The 24,264-nt window shown below is 40.2% G+C and overlaps 1 protein-coding gene across 1 annotated transcript in view; it reads left to right on the forward strand.

The window, feature by feature from the left end:
• FER1L6 (fer-1 like family member 6) overlaps positions 1-19,871 on the forward strand; it is a 193,180-nt gene extending 173,309 nt beyond the window's left edge. Inside the window, exons 38-41 of the mRNA XM_032758498.2 lie at positions 365-606; positions 2,431-2,594; positions 18,660-18,760; positions 19,425-19,871. Coding sequence (XP_032614389.1) covers positions 365-606; positions 2,431-2,594; positions 18,660-18,760; positions 19,425-19,608 — 691 coding nt within the window. The 3' untranslated portion in view covers positions 19,609-19,871. The remainder of the gene's footprint in view (positions 1-364; positions 607-2,430; positions 2,595-18,659; positions 18,761-19,424) is intronic.
• Positions 19,872-24,264: the final 4,393 nt, after the last annotated feature.

A 24,264-nucleotide genomic window follows, 5' to 3' on the forward strand; every position in this document is an offset into this window, starting at 1 on the left:
ACTCAAGTATAGAGGTGGCATCCCTTACAAAGAGGGTTCCCAGGGTGACAGAGATTCAGATTACACTTTCACTTCATGTTTCCTGAATTTTCTATCTTGATTGCATGGGGCTTCAGATTTACACAAGCAATTGAAGATCATTCCCCAACTCTGCCTTGGAATGAGCCATTTTTCTGTTGTGGCAGACCGTCTGACCCCTATTTTATTCTTTCAAGTTAAAATGGAAACTTCCAACTGAATCTAATTATAATAATTTTTAAACTATGATCTGTGACCACATTGAAATGCACTAAATCACTTAGGATTATACTGATGCCTGGAGAATGTACTCTGAGTGTTTAAATTCTTTTGAATCTTTTTTCAGGTGGCTAAAGGGTTTGGAGGATGACAAGCAGGAGACAGACGTGCACTACAACTCCCTGACTGGAGAGGGCAATTTCAACTGGCGCTTCCTGTTTCCGTTTCAGTATCTCCCAGCTGAGAAGCAAATGGTCATTACCAAGAGGGAGAACATCTTCTCTTTAGAGAAGATGGAGTGTAAGACTCCCGCTGTGTTGGTGCTGCAGGTTTGGGATTTTGAAAGACTGTCCTCAGATGACTTCCTGGGTAAGCCAGTGGCTTCATCAAGCACATATTAATGTTAAAGGTTTCATCCCAGCTTTTGGAGAGCTTGGTCTGATTTAGTTACAAGACTAATAATTTCAGCACTATCTATGATAGCAAAAACTTGGAAACATCCCAAATAGCCATTAATAGGGATTGGTTAAATGAGTGATGGTGCATCCATATGATGGACCACTACATATTCCAAAAGACTTAAGTTGATCTTTGCGCTATCACTAAAAAGTCATTAAACTTTGAGCTAATTACTGGTCTGCTCTGTGCCTCAGTTGTAAAATGAGGGTAGTAATATTACATACTTCAGAGAGAGGGGCAGAGCTGTAAATGTTGTAACACAAAGAGCACTCTGTAGTGCCTCACACATAGTAAGCACTTGTAAGCCAAAATGTATCTGAGACAAGTCTCAATTTAGAAGTTTATTTTGCCAAGAATAAGGACATGCCTGTGATATAACCTCAAGAGGTCTTGATGACATGTGTCCAAAGTGGTCAGGCCTCAACTTGGTTTTATACATTTTAGGGAGATATAAGACATCAATCAATACATGTAAGATGTATGTTGGTTTGGTCTGGAAAGGCGGGACAACTGGAAGTGGGGGCTTCCAGTTCATAGGCAGATTCAAAGATTTTCCAATTGGAAATTGGTTACTGTCTAAAAACCTGGAATCAATAGAAAGGAATGTCTAGGTTATGATAAGGGGTTGTGAAGACCAAGGTTTTTTCATGCATATGAAGCCTCAAGGTAACAGGCTTTAGAGAAGATAGATTATCAGACTTGAAGAGTCTGTTCTATGAGTCTTAACGTCTTTGTTGATGTTAACAGTAATGAGGCATGTCTGACTCCCCCTTCCCATCAATGGCCTGAACTCGCTTTTCAGGTTAATTTTAGAACGCTTTTGGCGGAGAGGAGGAGTCCATTCAGATGGTCGTGGGGCTTAAAATTTTATTTTTGGCTTACACGTTCAAGTGATATTCCCATATTTTTAATGTTAGCAGGACTATCTAATGAATTGGAAAGTTGTACAGGATGCATTAAGTGAAAAGAGAAAAATCTCATTTCTATAAACCACATTTATATGTATAGGAGAAAGGGATAGTCATAGAGAGAGGGCTAAGCACCAATACACAGAGCAGTGGTCAACTTTTTGGGGATGAAATTATGAAAAATTTTTCCATTCTCATGTTTTTGCCCACGTATATATGCTCTGAATTTTCCATATTTAACAAATGTTTATAATAGGAAAAAATGGTTAAAGAGATATAGAACTCATGGCAATCTCTTACTCTGCCTTGTGTTCCCTCATTGGAAAAACAGTGTTGGGAACCCACTAAATTCACTTCCTGTCCTGGAGAGTAGATACAAAGACAATAAGACTAGTCTCTGACCTCGAGGGGTTGAGTGGATGCCAAGAAGGAGGTGAAGTGGGGTGAGGAGGCTCTCATGGGGTTGTCAGTGCTAAAGGAGGGGAAGACTAAAGCCAATAATCCAGGCTCAGGGAGCAGAGGAGGTGCTCAGCAGTGAAGCTACCTGCAGCTGAGGCTTGCAAGTTAAGTATTGTTAACTTAAGAGTTAAAACAAGCTCTTCCTTTGTCTTTTACCTGCTACCATGTGATTAATCTTTTGATGGCACCAAACGTGGCTCAGTCCTATTTGTACTCCCAATACCTACCACATAGTTGTGATCAAATGTGGTAATGATTGAATGAGTAGGAAGTGAAGGGTGAACGAATGAATGAGGATGGTGATTGAGAAGCTCTTCTGTTACTTTTAGAAAATGCTTCCCTAACTGTTAGGGTCATCTCTCCACAGGTACCCTGGAAATGAACCTCAACAGTTTCCCTCGAGCAGCTAAGTCTGCCAAAGGCTGTGATCTTGCCAAGTTTGAAAATGCAAGTGAGGAGACCAAGATCTCTATATTCCAGCAAAAACGTGTGCGTGGCTGGTGGCCTTTTTCTAAAAGCAAAGAACTCACAGTAAGTGACAGCTACAGGAGGTGGAGGAGATGGGGGAAGTTGGGGGCATCATGCTCTTCCAATGAGTCATTTTGTGAACTTCAAGTAAAATGCCTTGAAATGACATGAGCCCTTCATGTAGAGGTTCTACTAAGATGCAAGAATTTTTAAAGCTTTATAAATGCAAGAAGACTTAGCTGTCTATGTTGAGGTGATTTTCTATCCTTTTGGCCTGAACTTACGCCCCTGGCATTAATTTTTTTCAACATTTCCTAAGATTATGCATAAAGTCCTGAGTAATGTAAAATTTCAACGCAATTACTTTATGCCTTCATCCTCAAATGTAAGACATGATTTAAAAAGTGATCCATCCTTCACTTGATATCAGGAGTTCGAGACCAGCCTGGCCAACATGATGAAACCCCATCTCTACCAAAAAATACAAAAATTAGCTGTGTGTGGTGGCACACACCTGTAGTCCCAGCTTACTCAGGAGGCTGAGGCAGCAGAATCCCTTCAACTTGGGAGGCTGAGATTGCAGTGAGCCAAGAAGGCACCACTGCACTCCAGCCTGGGCCACAGAGCAAGACTCTGTGTCAAATAAATTAAAAGCTTTTTAGTACTTATAATTAAAAAGTTTTTGTCTTCTACTATTTTAAACCATAAAAATATGCATTCGTTCAGCCAGGCATGGTGGTTCATGCCTATAATTTCAGCACTTTGAGAGGCCAACATGGGAAGATCGTTTGAGGCTAGGAGTTTGAGTCCAGCCTGGGCGACAAAGCAAGACCCTGTCTCTACGAAAAGGGAAAAATTTTAAAAATTAGCTGGGCATGGTGGCACATGCCCATAGTTCTTGCTACTCGGGGAGCTGAGATGGGAGGATTGCCTGAGTCCCAGAGACAATTCAAAGTAGAGGCTGCAGTGCGCTATGATCGGGCCACTACACTGTGGCCTGGGCAACAGAGTGAAACCCTGTCCCAAACAAAAAACAAAAATCAAAGAAAAAGCGTTCATTCAGTAATTATTTATCTAGTGGTTTTTATATGCCAGACATTGCACTGTATGTTGATGGTTCAAAAGTGAGTAACACAATTTCTGCCTTCCCCGAATGTATGATCAACTTGGATTGAAAGCTATATAAACAGATATTTTGTAAAATAACAAGTACAATGCTAAAGACTAATGATGGTACAATAAATTTTCTTCATCCAATTTAAAAAAAAAAAAAAAAAAAAAAAAAAAAGTGATCCATCCTTTCAAAAGAAGGTGATGGCAGGAGAAGCCATTTATCCCTTTTCCCGAATTGTCCACTTCCTGCCAATGCATGTCAGACTGTGTGGCATGTGTTTGGAGGAATTTTTGACCTTTCACAAATATTGGGAAGACAGTTTCTTCTTCCTGTTCTTTCAACTCCCTCACTGATCCTCTGTAAGGCATCAGGGATGACTTAGTGAGGTTGGAAAATGGTACTGAGACTGATAGCAGGGTCTTTTTTCTGCTGCTAGCCTCCCCTTGGGATGAGTGTATTCTGCCCTCTGTTTCTAGTGCCTTGTGGCAAAAGCACACCTAGGACAGGATTTTTCTGGTAGCAGGTCTGGATAGAGACCCATTTCTCTTTCTGTCTCTGCTCTGAGGATCCAGTGGGTGTGAGGCAGGGATTCCCCTTGTACCTCACTGGGTAAATGGGAGCTGCTGGTCTGACCTCATGGTGTCTAGTTTTATTGTATTTTCTGAGAGTTCGTCTGTTCTATCCATTCTTAATTGGATCCCCTTGATTGGTGAGGTTGCTGGAGAGGCTCCAGCCTGTTTCATTCCCCCTCAAGTACTTAATGAGGGTTTACTACATGCCAGCCTCTGGGCTTGGTTCTGGGCAATCAATATTTGTTGGATGCATGAATGAAACCAGAAATGAATGAGTCATGGCCTCTGCTCTCAGCCAGCTCAGAGTCCAGTGAGAGGGACATACAGTTCAACATCCAATCATTTGTAGAACAACCAAGGTGTGAAATGCAGGGAAGGAATGGAGAGGTGGGAGGGATGCAATTGTCCTGATGGAGTTGAGGGTTCAAACAGGACAAAGGACAATGAAAAGGCATTTTATAGATGAAAAAGAGCAGATATCTACTCCAAGTGAAAGAACCATGATGAATACAGTATGAAGGCATAAAGTGGCTCCTGGTAGAAGGCTAACAACCCTCTGATCAAAATTCCTGAGCACAGTACAAGGTTGACAAATGGGGATTGCCAGGCCCAGAAGTCCAAACTCTTATCCTTTGACATCATTCTAATTTCTGTATATTCATAAGCAGTAAATTTAGATGCATGATCATATAATAGCAGTCATCTATTATATTTTATATCCCTTTAGATTTTGAGATATATGTACAGACTCTTGTTATTTAATCCTAATTACTCTTCATTTTCCATGTCATTTACTTATTTCTTCATTTCATCCAACAAATATTTACTGAGCTTCTATTAAATGATAGGCCCTGGGAATAAGACATGAGTAATACAGACAAGGTCTCTGTCATCACAGAGCTTACAGTCTAAAGTCAAGTTCAGACATGCAGACATATACATGCAAAACCACGGCTAGCTACTCACGCATACTCCAAGAAAGCAATGACTTAGAACAAAAGCTGGGCAGAAGACAAAACAGTGAATCAAAGCTTATCCAATGCAGGGATTTCCATTCACTATGATGGAAGGGGAAGGCCTTTCTGTGCCTGTGAAACTAAGTTGAAACTTGATGAATGAAATGTAGTGAGCCACGGGAGGAAAAGCATTTCCCACAGAGCAAATTACACAGACGAATGGCCTGAGGTGGGAATGAGTTCAGTGCTTTGGACAAACTAAAATCCCAATGAACAAAAACCTCCCATAACTGGCGTGTGATGCATGAGGGCAGTGCTGGTGAAGTGGAGAGGACACAAAAGCCTGATCACACAAGCCTCGAGACTGGTGAAAAGCTTGGACTTCATTCTCAAAAGAAAGCCATCGCATGGTCTCCAGCAGGGAGGGGATCTGCCTCACCTAGGAAACACATCCCCTTAATGCTGTGTGGACAATGGTCAGAAGAGGGTCAAAATTGGAGAGAGAGGACTAGGCAGAGATGTAAGAAAAAAGAGTAAAACTGTGCTGAAATAGGAACTCAGAGAGGAGGCTCTTTGGAGAAGGGCACTTGGTTAACTGTGTCAAATGCTCCTGAGAGTTTAAGAAGCCACAAAGATGTGCCCATTGGACTTAATGGCATGGAGGTTCCTGGTGACCTTTTAAAAAGTAGCATTGTGAATGTTCATAGCAGCATTATTCATAATAGCCCCAAAGCAGAAACGCTCAAATGTCCATCAGCTGATGAGTCAATTTTTAAAATGCAGTATATCCATACAATGGAATATTATTCAGTCATGAAAAGGAATGAAATACTGATATGTGCACCAACATGGATGAACCTTGCAAAGGTTATGCTAAGCGAAAGAAGCCTGTCATGAAAGACCACATACTGGTCTGATTTCATTTATGTGAAATGCTCAGAATAGGCAAATCCATAGAAAATAGATGAGTAGTTGCCAGGGCCTGGGGTAGGGTGGAAGGGGAATGGGGAGCAATTGGTATGGAGTTTCTTTTTGGGGTGATTAAAAAAAAGTACTGCCATCACCACTATTTGATTTCAGAACAATTTTGTGAACATATTAAAATCTATGTAATTGTTGTATAATTTAAAAGAGTGAACTTGGTGAAACCCCATCTCTACTAAAAATACAAAAAATTAGCTGGGTGTGTTGGCAGGTGCCTGTAGTCCCAGCTACACTGCACTCCAGCCTGGACGACAGAGTGAGACTCTGTCTCAAAAAAAAAAAAAAAAAAAAAAAAAAAGAGTGAACGTTATGATATGTGAATTATATCTCAATTTTTTAAAAGCAATGTTAGTGGAATGGTGAAGACAGTAGATGAATGTGGATGGTCCAGTTAATGAGAAGCAGGTTAGTGTAGACTCTCTAGAAACCTCCACAGTTTCATCTCTCACTGCTCCCCTCTCAACCATCCTGAACCCTTCCCGGACTCTTGCTTGTCTGGTCTGTGGACTGGTCCTTCTGCCTAGATTGCCTTAGCCTCTTTCTCTGAGAAAACTCCTAGTCCTTAAATATTTGGAGATTCTTTTTAGCAGTTGCCCCTCTGAGAAGCCTTCTTGGGTATCCTCAGCCTGGGTGGGCTTGCCTTCTACTTCCCTACATGTATCTCTTGACACACTGATTTGAACTTGTCCGTGGACTTCATGGTTCTTCTACTGTCAGCAATTTGAGTCCAAAAAGTATGTTTTTGCTTTCTGTTCCCTTAATTTTCAGTGTCTAATGTGGTACATAGCACATAATACGCAAATATTTATTGAATGAATCAATTAATTCAAGAATAATTAATTGACCCTACTATAAGAGATTATAAGGTTTTCTTCTGTTTACTCAGTGTACTGAGCACATAGGAAGTGCTCAGTAAATGTTCTTTGAAAATGGACACATTAGTACACATTGATTTATATGATTATCTAAGTGTCAGCTTACAAGCCAGAGAGGAATAAAGAAATGATAGAAGACAGGTAGATTTTAATGGCAAGGGGATCAAAAGATTTAGATAGATTACACAGTGGCAAATGGATAAACATTTGGGCTGTGGCAGTCTGTCTTCCTAGACTGTATTAAGATCTGTAGAAGCATTTGAGCGTATGATCTGAGCCCCACCTGCTACGTACCAGAGTAGTGGCAATTTCCATGATTTTTCACCTTCTTTCCATGCTGTCCTTGCCTTGCCAGAGCCTAGGTATGTCAGCTTATTATAGTGATTTAAATTCATTTGTTGAATAGTTTTGTAATGACTGGGCCTTAAGTGAGACATGTATGTGGGAAATTTATTGTCTGGTTTGATTGACTCAATGCAGAGTTTTTCTGCTTTTGTGCTTTGGACGGTCCATTTGAAGATCCCTCTTTGTCTTTGGTCTCATGAGGGAAAACCTAACAGAGCCACTAAGGCCAGATCACCTTTTATAGTCCTATCATGAAAGAGAAGCCTCTTTTATGAGGACATGTACATTTTATAATTTAAGATCCCACAGAGGACTTCTGTGCATTAAAAAATGCATGTCTGTGTTAAAAGTTTCAAAAGCTTTCCAGCTTGTCCTAGGGATTGTGATCAGTAATAATGAGGGGGGTGGATTCCACCCTAGAATGGCCCCAGGGCAGCAGATAAGCAATGCATTCAAGGCTAACTGAGGCCAAGCACAGTGTCACCCACCTGTAGTCTCAGCTACTTGGGATGTTGAGGTAAGAGCATCCCTGGAGCCCAGGAGCTCAAGTCTACCCTGGGCAACGTAGACCTTGTTTGTAATAATAACAAATACTGACTCCTGGATTCCATCCTTTAAGAAATAAGAAAAACCATCTTGGGTTCAAAGCCTGGATCCATTATTTACCAGCTATCTTAACTTTACCATGAGCCTCGGCTTTCTTAGCTGTAAAGATTGAGAAAATTAAAGTATGCACCTCATGAGCTGTCATTACCCTGAAATGAGATAGAATCTGTGTGCCTAGAACATACTAAGTGTTCATAAATGTCAGATTTTCGCTTGAGCCATTACTCAGCAATAAACTGTTTTGACCATTCCCTGCTCCCACCTCCTTCTGGGCCCCAAGATGAGGGAAAAACCTCAAACTCAAAATACCTAAATATCTTAGTCAATATTAACATCTAATCCTTAGGGGTTACACTTTTGGTAAATATAAGAAAAAAAAGAAGGGGCTGGGTGTGGTGGCTCATACCTGTAATCCCAGCACTTTGGAGGAGGAGGACGTTCTTGAGCCCGAGAGTTTGAGACCAGCCTGGGCAACACAGTGAGACCCCGTCTCTACAAAAAATTTTAAAATTTGCCAGGCATGGTGGTATCTACCTCTAGTCCCAGCTACTCAGGAGGCTGAGGAAATAGGATCCCTTGAACCCAGGAGTTCAAGGTTGCAGTGCGCTATGATCACGCCTTTGCATTCCAGCCTGGGCAACATAGGGGGTTCCTGTCTCTATAGAAAAAAAGAAAGAAAAGAAAAAGAAAGGGGGAAGGGGGAAGAATAGAACCTCTAGCAACGTACTCTTAACTACTTTATAAATGATTCTCCCGATGAATTGGCCATGAGGAATTTTCACAGGAGATTGTTTTAAAGATTTGAAATGGCTACGTTGTCTCATGCTGAGAAAAAATTCAGGATATGGACACCTGTGGATGGGTTAAGGAGTGGAAAGTTTAATAGAAGAAAGGAGAGGAGCTCCTTGAGAGAGAGAGAGAGATACATGTCCAAAAAAGTGGTGAGGTGGTGGACTGCAGCAGATTTTATAGGCAGGCTGGAGAAGGCAGTGTCTGACTTACATAGGGTTCACAGATTGGTTCAATCAGGTATGACGTTTACATAGGGCCCAAGAAAGGCTGGTTGCCCCACCCTAATCGTATTATGCAAATAGGCTTTCCAGTTGATCGATACCATCTTACCTGTTCTTTACATGTGGCTGACAGAAGGGAAGATGGAGCCGCCATCTTGAACATGTCTAGTCCCTAGTCACTGCCAGCATGCACCCATGAAAGCTCCCAGCTTGCTTGTCTATGTCTTCAGTTCGACTTTACAGGCTGCTCTTTGTTAGAAAATGATCTGGGGGTGCTTTTCGTTAAAGAGAAAGGCCTGGCTGGGCGCGGTGGCTCACGCCTGTAATCCCAGCATTTTGAGAGGCCAAGGCAGGCAGATCACGAGGTCAGGAGATCAAGACCATCCTGGCTAACACGGTGAAACCCTGTCTTTACTAAAAATACAAACAATTAGCCAGGCGTGATGGTAGGCGCCTGTAGTCCCAGCTACTCGGGAGGCTGAGGCAGGAGAATGGCGTGAACCTGGGAGTCAGAGCTTGGCAGTGAGCCAAGATCGCGCCACTGAACTCCAGCCTGGGCGACAGAGCAAGACTCCGTCTCAAAAAAAAAAAAAAAAAAAAAAAAAGAAGGCCTTACCGAAGACTCCCATACCCTTACTACCTGCCTAAGTGACTTCTTCTTAACTCCTATATCACTTTCTGTAGCAAGGATAGGGGCTTCTAATTAAATGCTCTTCATTTCTATCAACGTAGTTTTCTCCTGAGTCTAGATGATCATGTTGCTCCTTCAGCAGTTCATTTTTCAACAGTTACAGAGAGCTTCCCTTGGGCAGGGCTTTGGTAGGATATCCTGAATACAGACATGAATAGGATGCAGCTCTTGCCCCCAAGAAGCTGCTGTCTTGAGGGGAAGACAGACAAGAGAAGCAACCATCAGAACAGTCAGAACAGCTCTGACTGTGGTAGTAACAAGTGTTGCTAATATGAACTGACTACCAGAACCAGTTCTGAAAGACTGAACATACAAACAGCAGTGATCAGACCACATGTGACAATAAAGCTACAACCTCTGCAGCAACCAGCCCCAAACCGTCAGAGCTTGGGCAATGACTGCAAGCTTCCCTAATTGGCGCCCCTCCTTCCAAATATGTTCCCCTAACTAATCACATATGACGGCCCCCTACTTAGCCTGCTTCCAGTTTCCCCACACGAGCACCTTTCAGTCAGAACACATCTGATGACTTCCCTTTTCTTGTATCTTCCTCTCTACCTGAGTGATGGTAGCTCTAAATAAATAGCCTCTGTTTGTTCTTGGTGATCTTTGTTGATTTCCACAGCACTAAACACTGAATGTATACTAATTCATTTATCTGCTAAAACCCCCTAAAAATATATATAATCAGTCCCAATTTTATAGATAAGGAAGCTGAGGCACAGAGAGCTTAAGTAGCTTGCCTCATATCACACAGCTAGTCAGGAAGGATGAGATTCAAACACAAGCAGTTCACTTCTACACTCTTGAGTCCTAACCACTGTGCCATACTTCCTTTTCTGTCAAAGAGCCATAGAAACAGAAGGGACATCCAAACTGTCCTGGGGTTACCAGCAATCTTCACCACAGAAGTGAAGTCTGAGGTGATATTTTTGGGGGAAATACAATTTAAAACAAAGTCTCCCAACTAAAAAGCTGGTAAGGTTTTATCATTGAGTAGTCACTAAAAACAACCTGTTAAGAGATTGCAAAGACAGAAATTTCATCCTTTTATATAGCTGAGCAGCAATCACCCATTACATACATATTTTCAGGAGAAAATATGACTAGTTCTCAAATAAGAGGAATTCACAGCACCATTTGTCACACATTGTTCTAGATTCACATGGTCATTGAAGTGACCATTTATGTTACTTGATTAGTTTTACCCAAAGGAAAAGCAAACTTCTCAAATCTTTATGCCACCTGCCAGAGATTTTTTAAACATATTTATTTTTAAAGCTGTTATCAGTGCCCCCCCACCCCAGCGTGTCATTTAATCAGCCTTCTCAAATCTTTATGACAGGAGGTAGTTGTGCAACTTGGAGCAAAGTGCTCACCAAAGTTAGCCTTCTACCTTCCCACAGAAACTAGGGTATAGGGTGCTATTCTCTTGATGTTTACATTTGAAGGAGATGGTTCTCAGATCCTTGAAAAAGACATTCCCGGGTGTTAAAGACAAAAGGCCTGTCAGCTTTCAAAACAATTTATATACATTACAAAGAGAAGAGAAAGTACTTACTACTTTTCTAAAGTAAATGCGCTAAGAGAAAAGAAATGGGGGAAGGAAATCTCTTCCCATTTTCAACAGGGAGAACTAAGCCTCTCATTTTTAATTTTTATTTGCCCTTACATCTCCTAAAGGGAAAATAAGAATTGACTTCATTTTCATGCATACTAGTGGCCCATGGTCAGAGCCTTGGCTGAGCAGCATGGAACCTGGTCCTGAAAGCCCTGCTTTGGCCTGCAGAAGGGATGTATTCCAGCTACCCTTGTCCTCTTGCTCTCTTGTTACAGGAAAGGGGTCCCAGTCCAGACCCCAAGAGAGGGCTCTTGGATCTTGGGCAAGAAGGAATTCAGGGTGAGTCTGTAAAGAGAAAGCAAGTTTATTAAGAAAGTGAAGGAATAAAAGAATGGCTACTCCAGAGACCGAGCAGCCCCGAGGAGGGCTGCTAGTTGCCCATTTTTGTGGTTATTTCTTGATGATATGCTAAACAAGGGGTGGATTCATGCCTTCGCTTTTTAGACCATATAGGGTAACTTCCTGACATTACTGTGGCATTTGTAAACTATCATGATGTTCGCTGGTGGGAGTGTAGCAGTGAGGATGACCAGAGGTCACTCTCTTCCTCTGGTCGTTGGTTTTGCTGGGTTTTGGCTGGCTTCTTCACTGCAACCTGTTTTATCAGCAAGGTCTTTATGACCTGTATCTTGTGCTGACCTCCTATCTCATCCTGTGACTTAGAATGCCTTAACCGTCCGGAATGCAGCCCAGTAGGTCTCAGCTCCATTGTACCCAGCTCCTATTCAAGATGGAGTTGCTCCAGTTCAAATGCCTCTGACACTCTTTCCCCCTTAAGTAACCAATAACCTTATTAAGAAAATAACTTTCTCCTAATGGAGTGGCAAGTTAGGTGGTCCAGAGTAAATGGTGTAATGGAAAACTCCTGCCATTCCTGGGGGCACTTCTGTTTCCATGTGTGTAAAATCACTAGGTTAGACTGGGTGCCTCCAATACGCATATCCAGCCTAAACATTCTCTAATCCCAACTCTGTGTGCACTCTCCTCCCGTTCTTTGAAGCCTGCATTCGAACATACTGTCTGGTTTTAGTTGCTGGCAGGCAAGAGAGGGTTTGTTTATGGCCACTGCCACCTGCCAGATTTATTTTTAAAGCTGCTTATCAGTGGCCCCCAGCAGTATCATTTAGATCACACAGCTTCTAGTGTGGAATGTGGCTGTCCTCATAGTAAATGAAAAACAGCTCCACGGGATTGCTGAGGAATGGGGACCCTTAGGAGAAAGAAAGGGAATATCTGCGACCATGTTCTTCATGAAGCACATTGCACTATGCATTTTATATGCCTTATCCCAAGTCATCCTACTCAGAGCAACCTTTAAAAAAATCATTCTTTTAAGAGATAAAGATAAAAAAATTTATTTTACAAGTTAATCCCACAAATCAACAGGGAGCCAAGGTAAATTCCATCTCCTGTACATCAACAACCAAAACTCAAAGGAAGGTTTCTATGCTTCCAGTTTGGTGTGAAAAACAGCTGTTAGCATCTATTATGGCTACATACTTATTCACTGTTGAATCTTTAGAACACAACATATAAGATAAATTCCTAGCATCCTGAAGTTCACAACTTAGCTGGGGAGGGTGGTAGATAGATCATTTAAATAATACTTAGCAAGATCAGATAGGAGCAGAGGAAGGAGATATTTTTATATAAAGATTATTCTTAAGGTAGGGTATATAATGTGCATGCATAGGAAATTTGAAAAGCACAAAAAGGTAGAAAAAATAGCACACATATGTATACCATCTAAAGAAAACTCTTGCTAATGGTTTGGTTATTCCTAATATTTTCTCTATGCATAAATTTTACTTCCCTTTACATAATAATCATTCCATACTTAAAATAGTGACTTCTTCATTTTGTTCCACTCAGTTTTCTAATGAGCATTCCCCTACATTATACTAGCAATATTATCAACTCTTTATATTCTCAAAATAAAAATGCCAGTTTAATCATTGTGTTTGTCCTCAACATTTATTCATTTAAAAAATTTGAGCATACAGAAAAGTTGAAATGGAACAATGATCAGCCATTGATCCGCCACCAAGATTCAACACTTGCTAATATTTTGCCATATTTATTTTGTCAATATATTTGGGTATATTCCATTGATATATGAAGTATATTTGAGTATTCGTATGTATATATGCCTATTTTTTGACTGAACAATTTAAGCTGTAGACAGTCTGACACTCTACCCCTAAATACCTCAGCATGCATCTCTCAGGAATATAGACACTCTCCGACATAACCACAATGCTGTCACCACATATAAGTAAGCAATGATTCCCTAATATAATCTGATATCCACACCATATTCATGTCTCCATCTAGAAAAAGAATACCCTATTGTCCCCAAAATGCCTTGTATAGCTGTTTCCTTTTCAAAACAAGACTCAATCATGGTTTATGTACTGCTTTGCATTATTATATCTCTTTGGTCTAGGTTAAAACAATCTTCTGACATTTTCCCCTCATGTTGACGATTTGATGAGACTAGGCTTGCCTTATCTGGCTGTTTTCTCATCATATTGCTTATCTTATTCTCTATCCTCTGTATTTCCTGTGAAGTGTAAGTTAGATATGACAGCATTTATCAAGTTGTTTCATATGTGATACTGTTTACTCCATAGCGGATCATGCCAGGAGGCACATGCTATCAGATGGTCTCACTATTAGTGATGCTGTGTTTGCTCACTTGACTATGTTGGTAAATACAAGATCTCTTCACTGTAAAAGCACATTTTCCCCTTTGCAGTTAGCAGGCAACTGGTGGGTAACGTGGTGCTGTGGGGAATTCCTGTTCTGCTCTACCCAAAGCCTTTAATAACTACTGACAATCTTAATTATTTCACTGGTTTTATAAAAATTTTTCTAACCCTTCCTTACAATCTGTCTGTCTAAGCTATTGATCGATCTATTTACCTATCTACTATCATTTTTTCTCCATTTATTGGTTGGCATTTATCTGTTAAAAAGAGCTTTCTCTCATCAGTTGGAAATAAATCAGTCACCCTCCTCCTCCACCCCCCAAAAAAGATAGGATAAATACATAATTATATCACTTAATAACCAAATTTTAGAATTCAGAGTTGGTATAAGAGTCATCTCTAATGATTTTTCCCTTACTTTTTTTGTTGTTATTGTTATCACTATGGATTCATGGATTTTTAACAAATATGTTGTAAGCTCTATCCACTGAAGAATCTAGAAGTAAAATCACCCAGTAGCAAAGAAGCCTCCTAGCACCTAGATCCTGGTTTCTACATATCAGCTCCTACTAGAAACCAACCAACCAAAGAACAAAAAACAGGGATCTTTGGGGAAATGGCTGACTCCAGGTCTAGGGTAGATAAAATCCAAAATGAGTCTGGGACATCTCGGTGGGGCAAATAGGACAATTTGAACATCCAAAAGAATAATGACTGTGCTTTGTACACAAGACTTTTTCTGAGTTTTGAATTATTTCCTTAACTTAGCTACCCAGAAATGGAATTCCTACATTCAGCATATAAGATTATATATGACATACAATACACACATGTAGTTGTATGCGTGTATATATTTGTATACAACTACATGTGTATTTTTGTGGTCATATATCTTATATATATATATACATGCATGTATGTGGATGTAACTATATATACACTTAAATACATGTATACATATATAATATATGCAATGTGTGTGTGTGTATATACATATATATATAGATATTCCTTTTCCTAAAAGATTTTGTCAGCATACTTTCCTCTATTAGCATATGAGAATGCCTCATGTAATTCCAGTCAGGGGTGTGTTTTAATAAGCAATAATCATTGCTGAAGGCATGTCCATTCCAAATGCAATCACTTCTCAGCCTCTAAAGGCATCCCTTCTGTAGGTATGGTGCAGTTTGGCACATTATATATGTGGTATGACAAATCCAGTCTTCTCAAGGATCTTTTCTTATTGTCTCCCATCTACGGATATCATTAGGCTAGTAGATAGTCTCTTGAACTGTCTATTTTTATTAGCTCTGATTTAAAATTACATTTAGAGGATATTAGCTTATGACCTCTCCTTGGTGCTGAGCTGAATGCTGACGGCTGAAACAGGACAGGAAACCTCTGTGTGGAACGATACCCAGAGCAGCGGCATTTATCGAAGCTGTCAGTAAACACCTTTCCCCTGCAGCCTTCCCAATGCCCGATAGATGCATTACGACCATTCTAGCAGGGTGGTGGAGCTGGTGCAAGGCTCTTCATGATGATAACAAATGACGCCTATCTCTAGGACAAAAGTAATTTAATATTCTCTGCCTCCCTTTTCTTTGCATTTCTTTTCCTATAGGAATCTGGGCCTGTGGGACTTTTCTGGTATTTTCTTTACGGGCAGAAGATGTTTTCTGTTAAACTGCATGTTTCTGTTGATGAAATAGTGTTGAAGTTAACAACTACCATAGTTAAAGGCTTTCCTTTAACAGGCCCTAGGCTAAGCACTGCATATGTGTTATTTCATTTATCTTTCAAAGCAACTTTATAGGGTACATGCTGTTAATAGCCTCAGTACAGTGAGACTTAAAGAGGGCAGGTGACTTACCCAAGATCACACAGATAGTAAATTTTAGAGCCTGGTTTCAAATGCAGATCTGTCTATTCACAAGTCCTATTCACTTGACTATTTGCTATATGTGTCATGCTATGCTATGCCATGCCATGCTATGCTATAATATTAAGCTATCCAAAGCCAGCCCACAGAGATCAAAAGCATATACTAATGCCAGAGCAATGACAGCAATTACAGAGTTCCTCTTGAATATTTCAGAAACAGCACATTTATTCATTGTTAAATAAATAGCCTACTTTTTTTCTTCCAGAACAAGGTGCCACTTAGACACGTAAAGTAGCAGAGGAATGGAGTTTGGCATCAAAGGACCTTGGTGCAAATCCTGGTTTTGTAATATCAGTTAGCAAATATCACCAAGCCTTGGTTTCCTTGGCTGTAAAGTGATAATAAAAATGCCGTCTACTTTGTCAGATAGCCAAAAAGGGCATGCATGAAGTACCATGCAAGTTATAAAGTGCCAGAGCTGAGTTTATTGTTATTAAGGGTAGAGAACAAAGGGGCAGCTGCGATCCTCTTCCTGTGGCCCTAACTTATTCTCTGTTGATTTCTATTCTCTCTTCCAAGCATTCTGGATCCTAGCAATCGGTTAGCTCCTCTTAAGCTGACTCTACTTCAAATTAGAGGAATTGGATGAAGTTCCTAGTGTATAACACACTGCTCAGTGGAGCTTAAGTTACCTGTGAATGATCTCTGGAAATAAGTCTGTTTTGTACATTGGAGAACATTTTTCCATGAGTTTTGGACTTAACTTTGCCTTTCATCAATCCTAGAAGTTAGAGCCAGATAGCCCTAGAAAGCATCTGGCCATTTGACAGATGAGAAAACTGAGACTCAAGGAGACAAATACCATTGGATGGTGATTAGGAAGACAATTATAGAATCATCTCATGTTAGAGCTAGGCAGGCTCTTATAAACCTTCTAGTCCAATTTTCTGGCAATTAGATGAATAAGCTGGGAGGCAGCCTACTATAATGGAAAGAGTATGAGCTTTGGTATCATACAGACCTGGGTTCAAATTCCAGTTGGTTGGCTTGTTGCCTATGTGACCTTGGAAAAGTTATTTGATCTGTGATTTCATTTCTTCATCTACATAAGGGAGACCTACCTTGCTTATTGCTATGATTGATAGACAGATAAATGATAGAATAAACAAACCTGGGACAAAGTGAGTGATCAGTAAGATACATATATCTTACTGTATATATATCTTACTGATATATATATATCTGTATAAGATATATATACAGTTAGATATATTATTACTCCACTATTGATGGATGTATAAAGGAAGAATTAAAATCAATAGAAGCTTTATATTTTTTCCCACAGTTTTCAAATATTCTGAGTGCCTATATGTGCAAGTCATTGCCTATGGGGCTAAGATTTCTCAATGGGAATGACAGACTACATATATACATGTTTTCATGAAACATTTCTAGGTCATAGGACATTTAATGCTACTCTGAGTTGGGCCAGGGTTCCAGTTCAAAGGATGAATGAGACCATCTAGATTTTAACTCATGATTTAACCTGTAATGAAAGTCCACTGCACTTCTTTAATAATTCAGGCAGCTCTGCCACTCCCTCTCTTCTCCTGTCCCTCAACCTTACCCCATGTATTCTATATCTTTCTTATATCTCCCATGATTATATTATAATGGCTGCCAGCAACCAAACCTACTTGTGAAGAAGTCCTGACCTTTTTAGGGTGAATGGGTGAGTTAACACAAGACCACTGCCTCAGCAGAATCTTAGACTTTTGTACTAGGGTAAGAAATCAGTCATGCCTCTGAAGTGAAGTAATGCCCAGTCCATGTGTGATTCAGAGGAAGAAGCTTTATCAGCAATCGTGTGTAATAAAATGCTTCATTCCTACCAGCTCTGCCTCCCTCCTATCATCTTGAATTTCAATGCATAAAACCAAAAGAGGCAGGAGAAATGAGGGTCTCTGTCACCAAGAATAGGAGCTCCAGGAGATCAGAAATTCTGTTTTTCTTAATCATTGTTAAGGCTCTAGTGCCTAGAACGGTGCGTGGCATACAAAGGATCCCCAAAAGTACTGAATGAATGAGTGAACAAGAGAAAATGTCTCTTAACTTTTGCGGGGGTCCTATCTCATCCTTTGATAAATCAAGACATACATCCCTGACAGAAACTATGGCATAGTGCTCTAAAGAAACACATTACTCACAATTTTCAAATAAAATAGGCCATTTCTTATTGAGGGAACAGGAAGAGGGAGGGAGTGCTATAATAAAAGGATAACCCTAAAATAACTTGTGGGGACAACAAAAAGAATGAAGAATGACAGAAAAAAGCCATTCAGCAAATGTGGGGCCACTGTCACCAATTTCCTCTTGAGAACTGACAGAGAAGACAGACTGTATCGGAATCAAAAGTGTCTGCCACTCAATTAATTAGTCCCCTTTCTAATTACTGTAATATTTTTTCAGATATCAAGTGTTTACAAGAAGAATAGTACATGTGACTGAGCTTGTGTGTCTGGGGACCCTTTCCTTCCACAAATCTTGAAATAACATCATTCCTAGGCTTTTACTGTTCATCATAAAAATGGCTTCTCCCAGGACCAAAAAAAGCAACAATATTTATCAAAAATAAAGCAGCGGGATAATCAAAATACTTCCTGGAATTCTCCAACTTGGTAACACTTCTAGAAGGTTGCCATTGGCTCAGTGGGTCTTTGTGACGAGAAACAAAAGCTTTTGCATCTTTTTGCAGGGCAAGGTTGAAGCTGAGTTCCACCTAGTTACAGCAGAAGAAGCTGAGAAAAATCCTGTTGGAAAAGCCCGAAAGGAGCCAGAGCCGCTGGCCAAGCCCAAGTGAGTGGAGTTGCGAGTGGGAACATCAGAAATGGGAAGGGGCCTTTGCAGTCCTTGCTGGTGTCTGATAGTGGCATTTCTTTAGAGCAGCCCCGCGGGAGAACTGGGAAGCCAGGAGGCAGTCAGTTGGTGCTTTCCAACCTGTGTAGCTTTTCGAAGAAAAAGCTAAATATAAGAAATATAAGACATAAACTATGCCTTCCAGGAGCTTTCGATCTATTTGGGGAAAATAACACATTCATAAAATAGTTGTCAGAGTGTAGAAGACTCTGTAGTTTCAAAAGGGGGTGAAGTCAAGCGATGTATGAGTTAGGAACTTGAAGTGAAGGGAATCATTGGGGCCTGAGGCTGTCAGGAAAGACTTCATAGAAAAGGTGGGATTTGAGCTGGCAGGTTGGACAGATAGAGGGTGGCGGGGCCTTGGGCTGGATTCTAACTGGCCTCTTGCTCTCTGCTCCACACCACCCTATAACCACGATAAAGGAATCCTCATCATACAAATGTCAGGCTGCTCCTGCTTCAGGCAACATGCTCTTCTCCCATTTTCAGGGCTCTCCCTATGGGTCCTCAGAAAGTAGGAGTCAGAAACACCTCCTGGGGTCTTAAGCATTCTGAGTGTTGACAGGATGACCCCCTTTTTGATTTTCTCTTCCTTCCCCCTCAGCCGCCCAGACACCTCCTTTTCCTGGTTCATGAGCCCCTTTAAGTGCCTGTACTACCTCATCTGGAAGAATTACAAAAAGTACATCATCATTGCTTTCATTCTGATCATCCTCATCATCTTCCTGGTCCTTTTCATCTACACCTTGCCAGGAGCCATCAGCCGAAGGATCGTTGTGGGCTCATAGAGAACCACGGAGGACCCAGATCCTCACCATATACTAATCCTCTCTTCCTCATCTGGGAGCATCTAAGAACATGTCCCATGCATGGCACTGTGCTGAGTGCTAAGGGGACAGATCAACCTGTCTTGGAAGAGATGGAAAAGAAACATTTCCTCCCTGCTCCAACCCCTGCTTCCAAGTTTCAAACTTATAAGGCATGTTTTATCCCTTGGGCAGCATGAAATAAGGCACTTTCACCTCATGGTAATCAACAATGACCTCAAACTGACTTAAATCAATGTTTTCTTTATGTAATTGGTTATATTCTGAGTTTAGTTCTGGGTTGGAGATTTTACTAGAAGTATTTTATTTTAAATAAATTTACTAGAAGTATTTTATTTTAAATAAATTTTTAGGCCAGTTGTGGTGGCTCACGCCTATAATCCCAGCACTTTGGGACACTGAGGCAGGTGGATCACTTGAGGCCGGGAGTTCAAGACCAGCCTGGCCAACATAGTGAAACCGCTTCTATACTAAAAATACAAAAATTATCGGGCATGGTGGCACGCACCTGTAATCCCAGCCACTTGGGAGGCTAAGGGAGCTGAGATCATGCCACTGCACTCCACCCTCGGTGACAGAGCAAGACTGTATATCAGAAAAATATAAAAATAAAAATAAAATTTTAGAGCAAACAAACTGAAAATATTATAGCAAATTACTAGATATTGAACCTGTCCCATATATCTTAACCTTGTATAATCCTTATAGTTTACAGAACATTCACTTAGGCTGTGAAACTGGCTTGCAGACAATGTCACATAAATCATCTAAAATACCTTATTGTTGAAATTTCCATCTAGAGATGAGATGTTGTGGATTTTCTATTAAAGTCACCACTTGTAGAACATATTCAATAGTAGTAGCTGGTTCTGGAGAAACCTATTTTGATTTATGCTCTGTGGCAATTTCCAGATGGGAACTTTATAATATGTTGTAAGATATATGAAATATAATTGTGTGGATGGGTCAGGGCAGCTCCATGCCACCAGTAGGAATTCTCTTTCGTCAGATACACAAGCTCCACCAAGTATGGTGTTCCCATAGACCATGATACAAATGGCCGTCCCTGGCACTATTCAGCACTTAGCTTGACCACCATATGTACCAGGTTTCATCATGAATCTTAAACACAAATTTTTATTTTATTTGAGACAAAAAGTCTTACTCTTCACCCAGGCTGGAGTATAGTGGCACGATCTCGGCTCACTGCAATCTCCACCTGCTGGGTTCAAGCAATTCTCATGCCTCAGCCTCCTCAGTAACTAGGATTACAGGCACTCGCCACCACACCTGGCTTTTTTTTTTTTTTTTTTTGTATTTTTAGTAGAGATGGGGTTTCACCAGGTTGGCCAGGCTAGTCTTGAACTCCTGGCCTCAAGTGATCTGTCCACCTCGGCCTCTCAAAGTGCTAGGATTACAGGCAGGAGCCACCACACCCAGCTGCTTAAGCACAAACTAATTTCAAAACCAGTCTTAGAAATGATATCCTACGCACTTGTCAAATGGGGTCAGTTTTTCTTGAAAGTAAACCTCTGCTCTTCATCACACAATCTAAATGTGCCACCCTACCTAAGGCAGGGACTTGAAATGAGGGGCAGGTTTTCTCAGATAAAATAAGGAAACAGAAGAATTGGAATATTTAGTCTCAATTCCCATGCACAATTTTCGGCCTGACATGCAAATCAATATAGCAACCATTTTTTTTTTCTATCAGCAAGAGCCATGTGTTGGTATTGGGAGGCTAGGTTGGAGTTCCCCTCTTGACACCAGAAACACCAGGGCTACTGTTTTGATAGCCTAGCACAGATGTAACTTCTAAAGGGTAACATTTATTTCTATATAGAAAGTCATTTTTAGAATGTTCCTGGTCCATCAAAGAAAGACTAAAAGAATGTTCTGTGTGACTCTGGACTTAAGTCTTTTTCACTGAATTCTGGCCCTAGATACTCACTAGTAACCATAATGCCCTGTTTTCCCCCAAATGCTGAAATGGAACATTTACTGCATTGGCAATGTTTTCTAGTGGGATTGGTTACACAAACTGTCATTCATTCTTACTGTGCAATATTACACAGCCATAATTAATGATGTAGTTAAAAATATTTGATGGCATAGAATATATACATTGTAAGTAACAAAACATACAGGTTAGAAAACTGTATGTATAGCATGTTGTAAAAAGAAAATATATATACACACATAGCAAAAAATGTCAGGAAGAATATACCAAAATGTTAACGATTATCTTTAAGTAGTATCATCTTTTTTACTTCTTCTCTTTCTGTTTCTCCTTGTCTTTCTGTTTCTCCTAAAACTTCTAAAATAAAAAGGTATTTTTTTCATGTAAAAAGTTTAATAAACTTATGTGTCCATTTAAAAATATTCATCAAATGTCTCCTATGTTCTGGGCAGTGGGGATACGGCAGAGATAAAATTCAAGATGGATTAAAGACTTAAATGTTAGACCTAAAACCATTAAAATCCTACAAGAAAACCTAGGCAATACCATTCAGGCCATAGGCGTGGGCAAGGACTTCATGTCTAAAACAGCAAAAGCAATGGCAACAAAAGCCAAAATTGACAAATGGGATCTCATTAAACTAAAGAGCTTCTGCACAGCAAAAGAAACTACCATCAGAGTGAACAGGCAACCTACAGAATGGGAGAAAATTTTTGCAACCTACTCATCTGACAAAGGGCTAATATCCAGAATCTACAATGAACTCAAACAAATTTACAAGAAAAAAACAACCCCGTCAAAAAGTGGGCAAAGGACATGAACAGACACTTCTCAAAAGAAGACATTTATGCAGCCAGAAAACATGAAGAAATGCTCATCATCACTGGCCATCAGAGAAATGCAAATCAAAACCACAGTGAGATACCATCTCACACCAGTTAGAATGGCCATCATTAAAAAATCAGGAAACAACAGGTGCTGGAGAGGATGTGGAGAAATAGGAACACTTTTACACTGTTGGTGGGACTGTAAACTAGTTCAACCATTGTGGAAGTCAGTGTGGCGATTCCTCAGGGATCTCGAACTAGAAATACCATTTGACCCAGCCATCCCATTACTGGGTATATACCCAAAGGAGTATAAATCATGCTGCTATAAAGACACATGCACACGTATGTTTATTGCGGCACTATTCACAATAGCAAAGACTTGGAACCAACCCAAATGTCCAACAACGATAGACTGGATTAAGAAAATGTGGCACATATACACCATGGAATACTATGCAGCCATAAAAAATGATGAGTTCGTGTCCTTTGTAGGGACATGGATGAAACTGGAAAACATCATTCTCAGTAAACTATCGCAAGGACAAAAAACCGAACACCGCATGTTCTCACTCGTAGGTGGGAATTGAACAATGAGAACTCATGGACACAGGAAGGGGAACATCACATTCCGGGTACTGTTGTGGGGTGGGGGGTGGGGGGGGCGGGGACAGCATTAGGAGATATACCTAATGCTAAATGACGAGCTAATGGGTGCAGGAAATCAACATGGCACATGGATACATATGTAACAAACCTGCACATTGTGCACATGTACCCTAAAACCTAAAGTATAATAAAAAATAAAATAAAAAAGACAAACATGTCACCCTACCTCCATGGATTTTTCACTCCAGTAGCTCCCCAAGATATTTTATCTTCAAATTATGGGTCATCCAAGAAAGGCACCAGATAAGGAATGTATTTCATGGATGAGGTTTAGGAAAAAGTATGAATACACCTCTGGTGATGTTGACAAGGACAACAGCATTATTTTAGGATAAATTTGAAAGTAAGGTATTATGCTTTCTGCTGGATTGTAGACAGGAAAACTCTTGACAAAAATGTACATTTTTCAAATTCATAATAAAAAGCTAAAAGTTGAAAATCCTTCTAAGTTAAACAGAGCTCATTAACTCTCCTTTGATGTCAAAAGACATTCAAATGCTAAAAGCCTGGAGCAGTATTTGAAACACTTTCAGATCAGATGGCATCTTAAGAAATGTGTGAGAAGAAGTGGAAAGCAATGATAATTTTGGAATCAGCTATGTCTGGTATTCTATACATAGTATATTACGTGCCTGTCCTGCATGTAAAAATTAAATAAAATAATGTTCTGTGCCTAATTGTGCAGCCCTGGTGCTAAAGATACTAGTGTTTTTTTTTTTTTTAAACCCATTTCCCAAGAAGTTGTCATGAGTTCCTACTTGTGTTCTTAAAAAAGATTAATTTAAATGTATTCATTTGATAGCTTAGAGTTTTCTTACAGTTTAAATCTGCTTCAGAAAGGTTTTATTTATGTATTTTACAACAATTAGAATCTTTTTCCCCCAAACAAAGCAAAACAAAATTAATACCAGCAATAACAACAACAACAACAAACAACCCGCAGGATGGCATATCCAGTTCTGTGTCACCAGAGATTGAAACATTTGGTACCTCTCTTGCTCTTTCCTTTATAAGACACATACATGGAAATTACAATATCTACTTAACAGCTGGGGCCATTTGGTGCTTATTCATTTAACAGATAATTATTGAGTTCCATCCATTCCAGGTGCTGTAATCGGCACTGGGGGTACAAAAGTGAACAGTTAAAGTCCTTGCTCA

Source organism: Hylobates moloch, unplaced genomic scaffold (assembly GCF_009828535.3).
Source record: "Hylobates moloch isolate HMO894 unplaced genomic scaffold, HMol_V3 SCAFFOLD_9, whole genome shotgun sequence".
Taxonomy (NCBI): Eukaryota; Metazoa; Chordata; class Mammalia; order Primates; family Hylobatidae; genus Hylobates; species Hylobates moloch.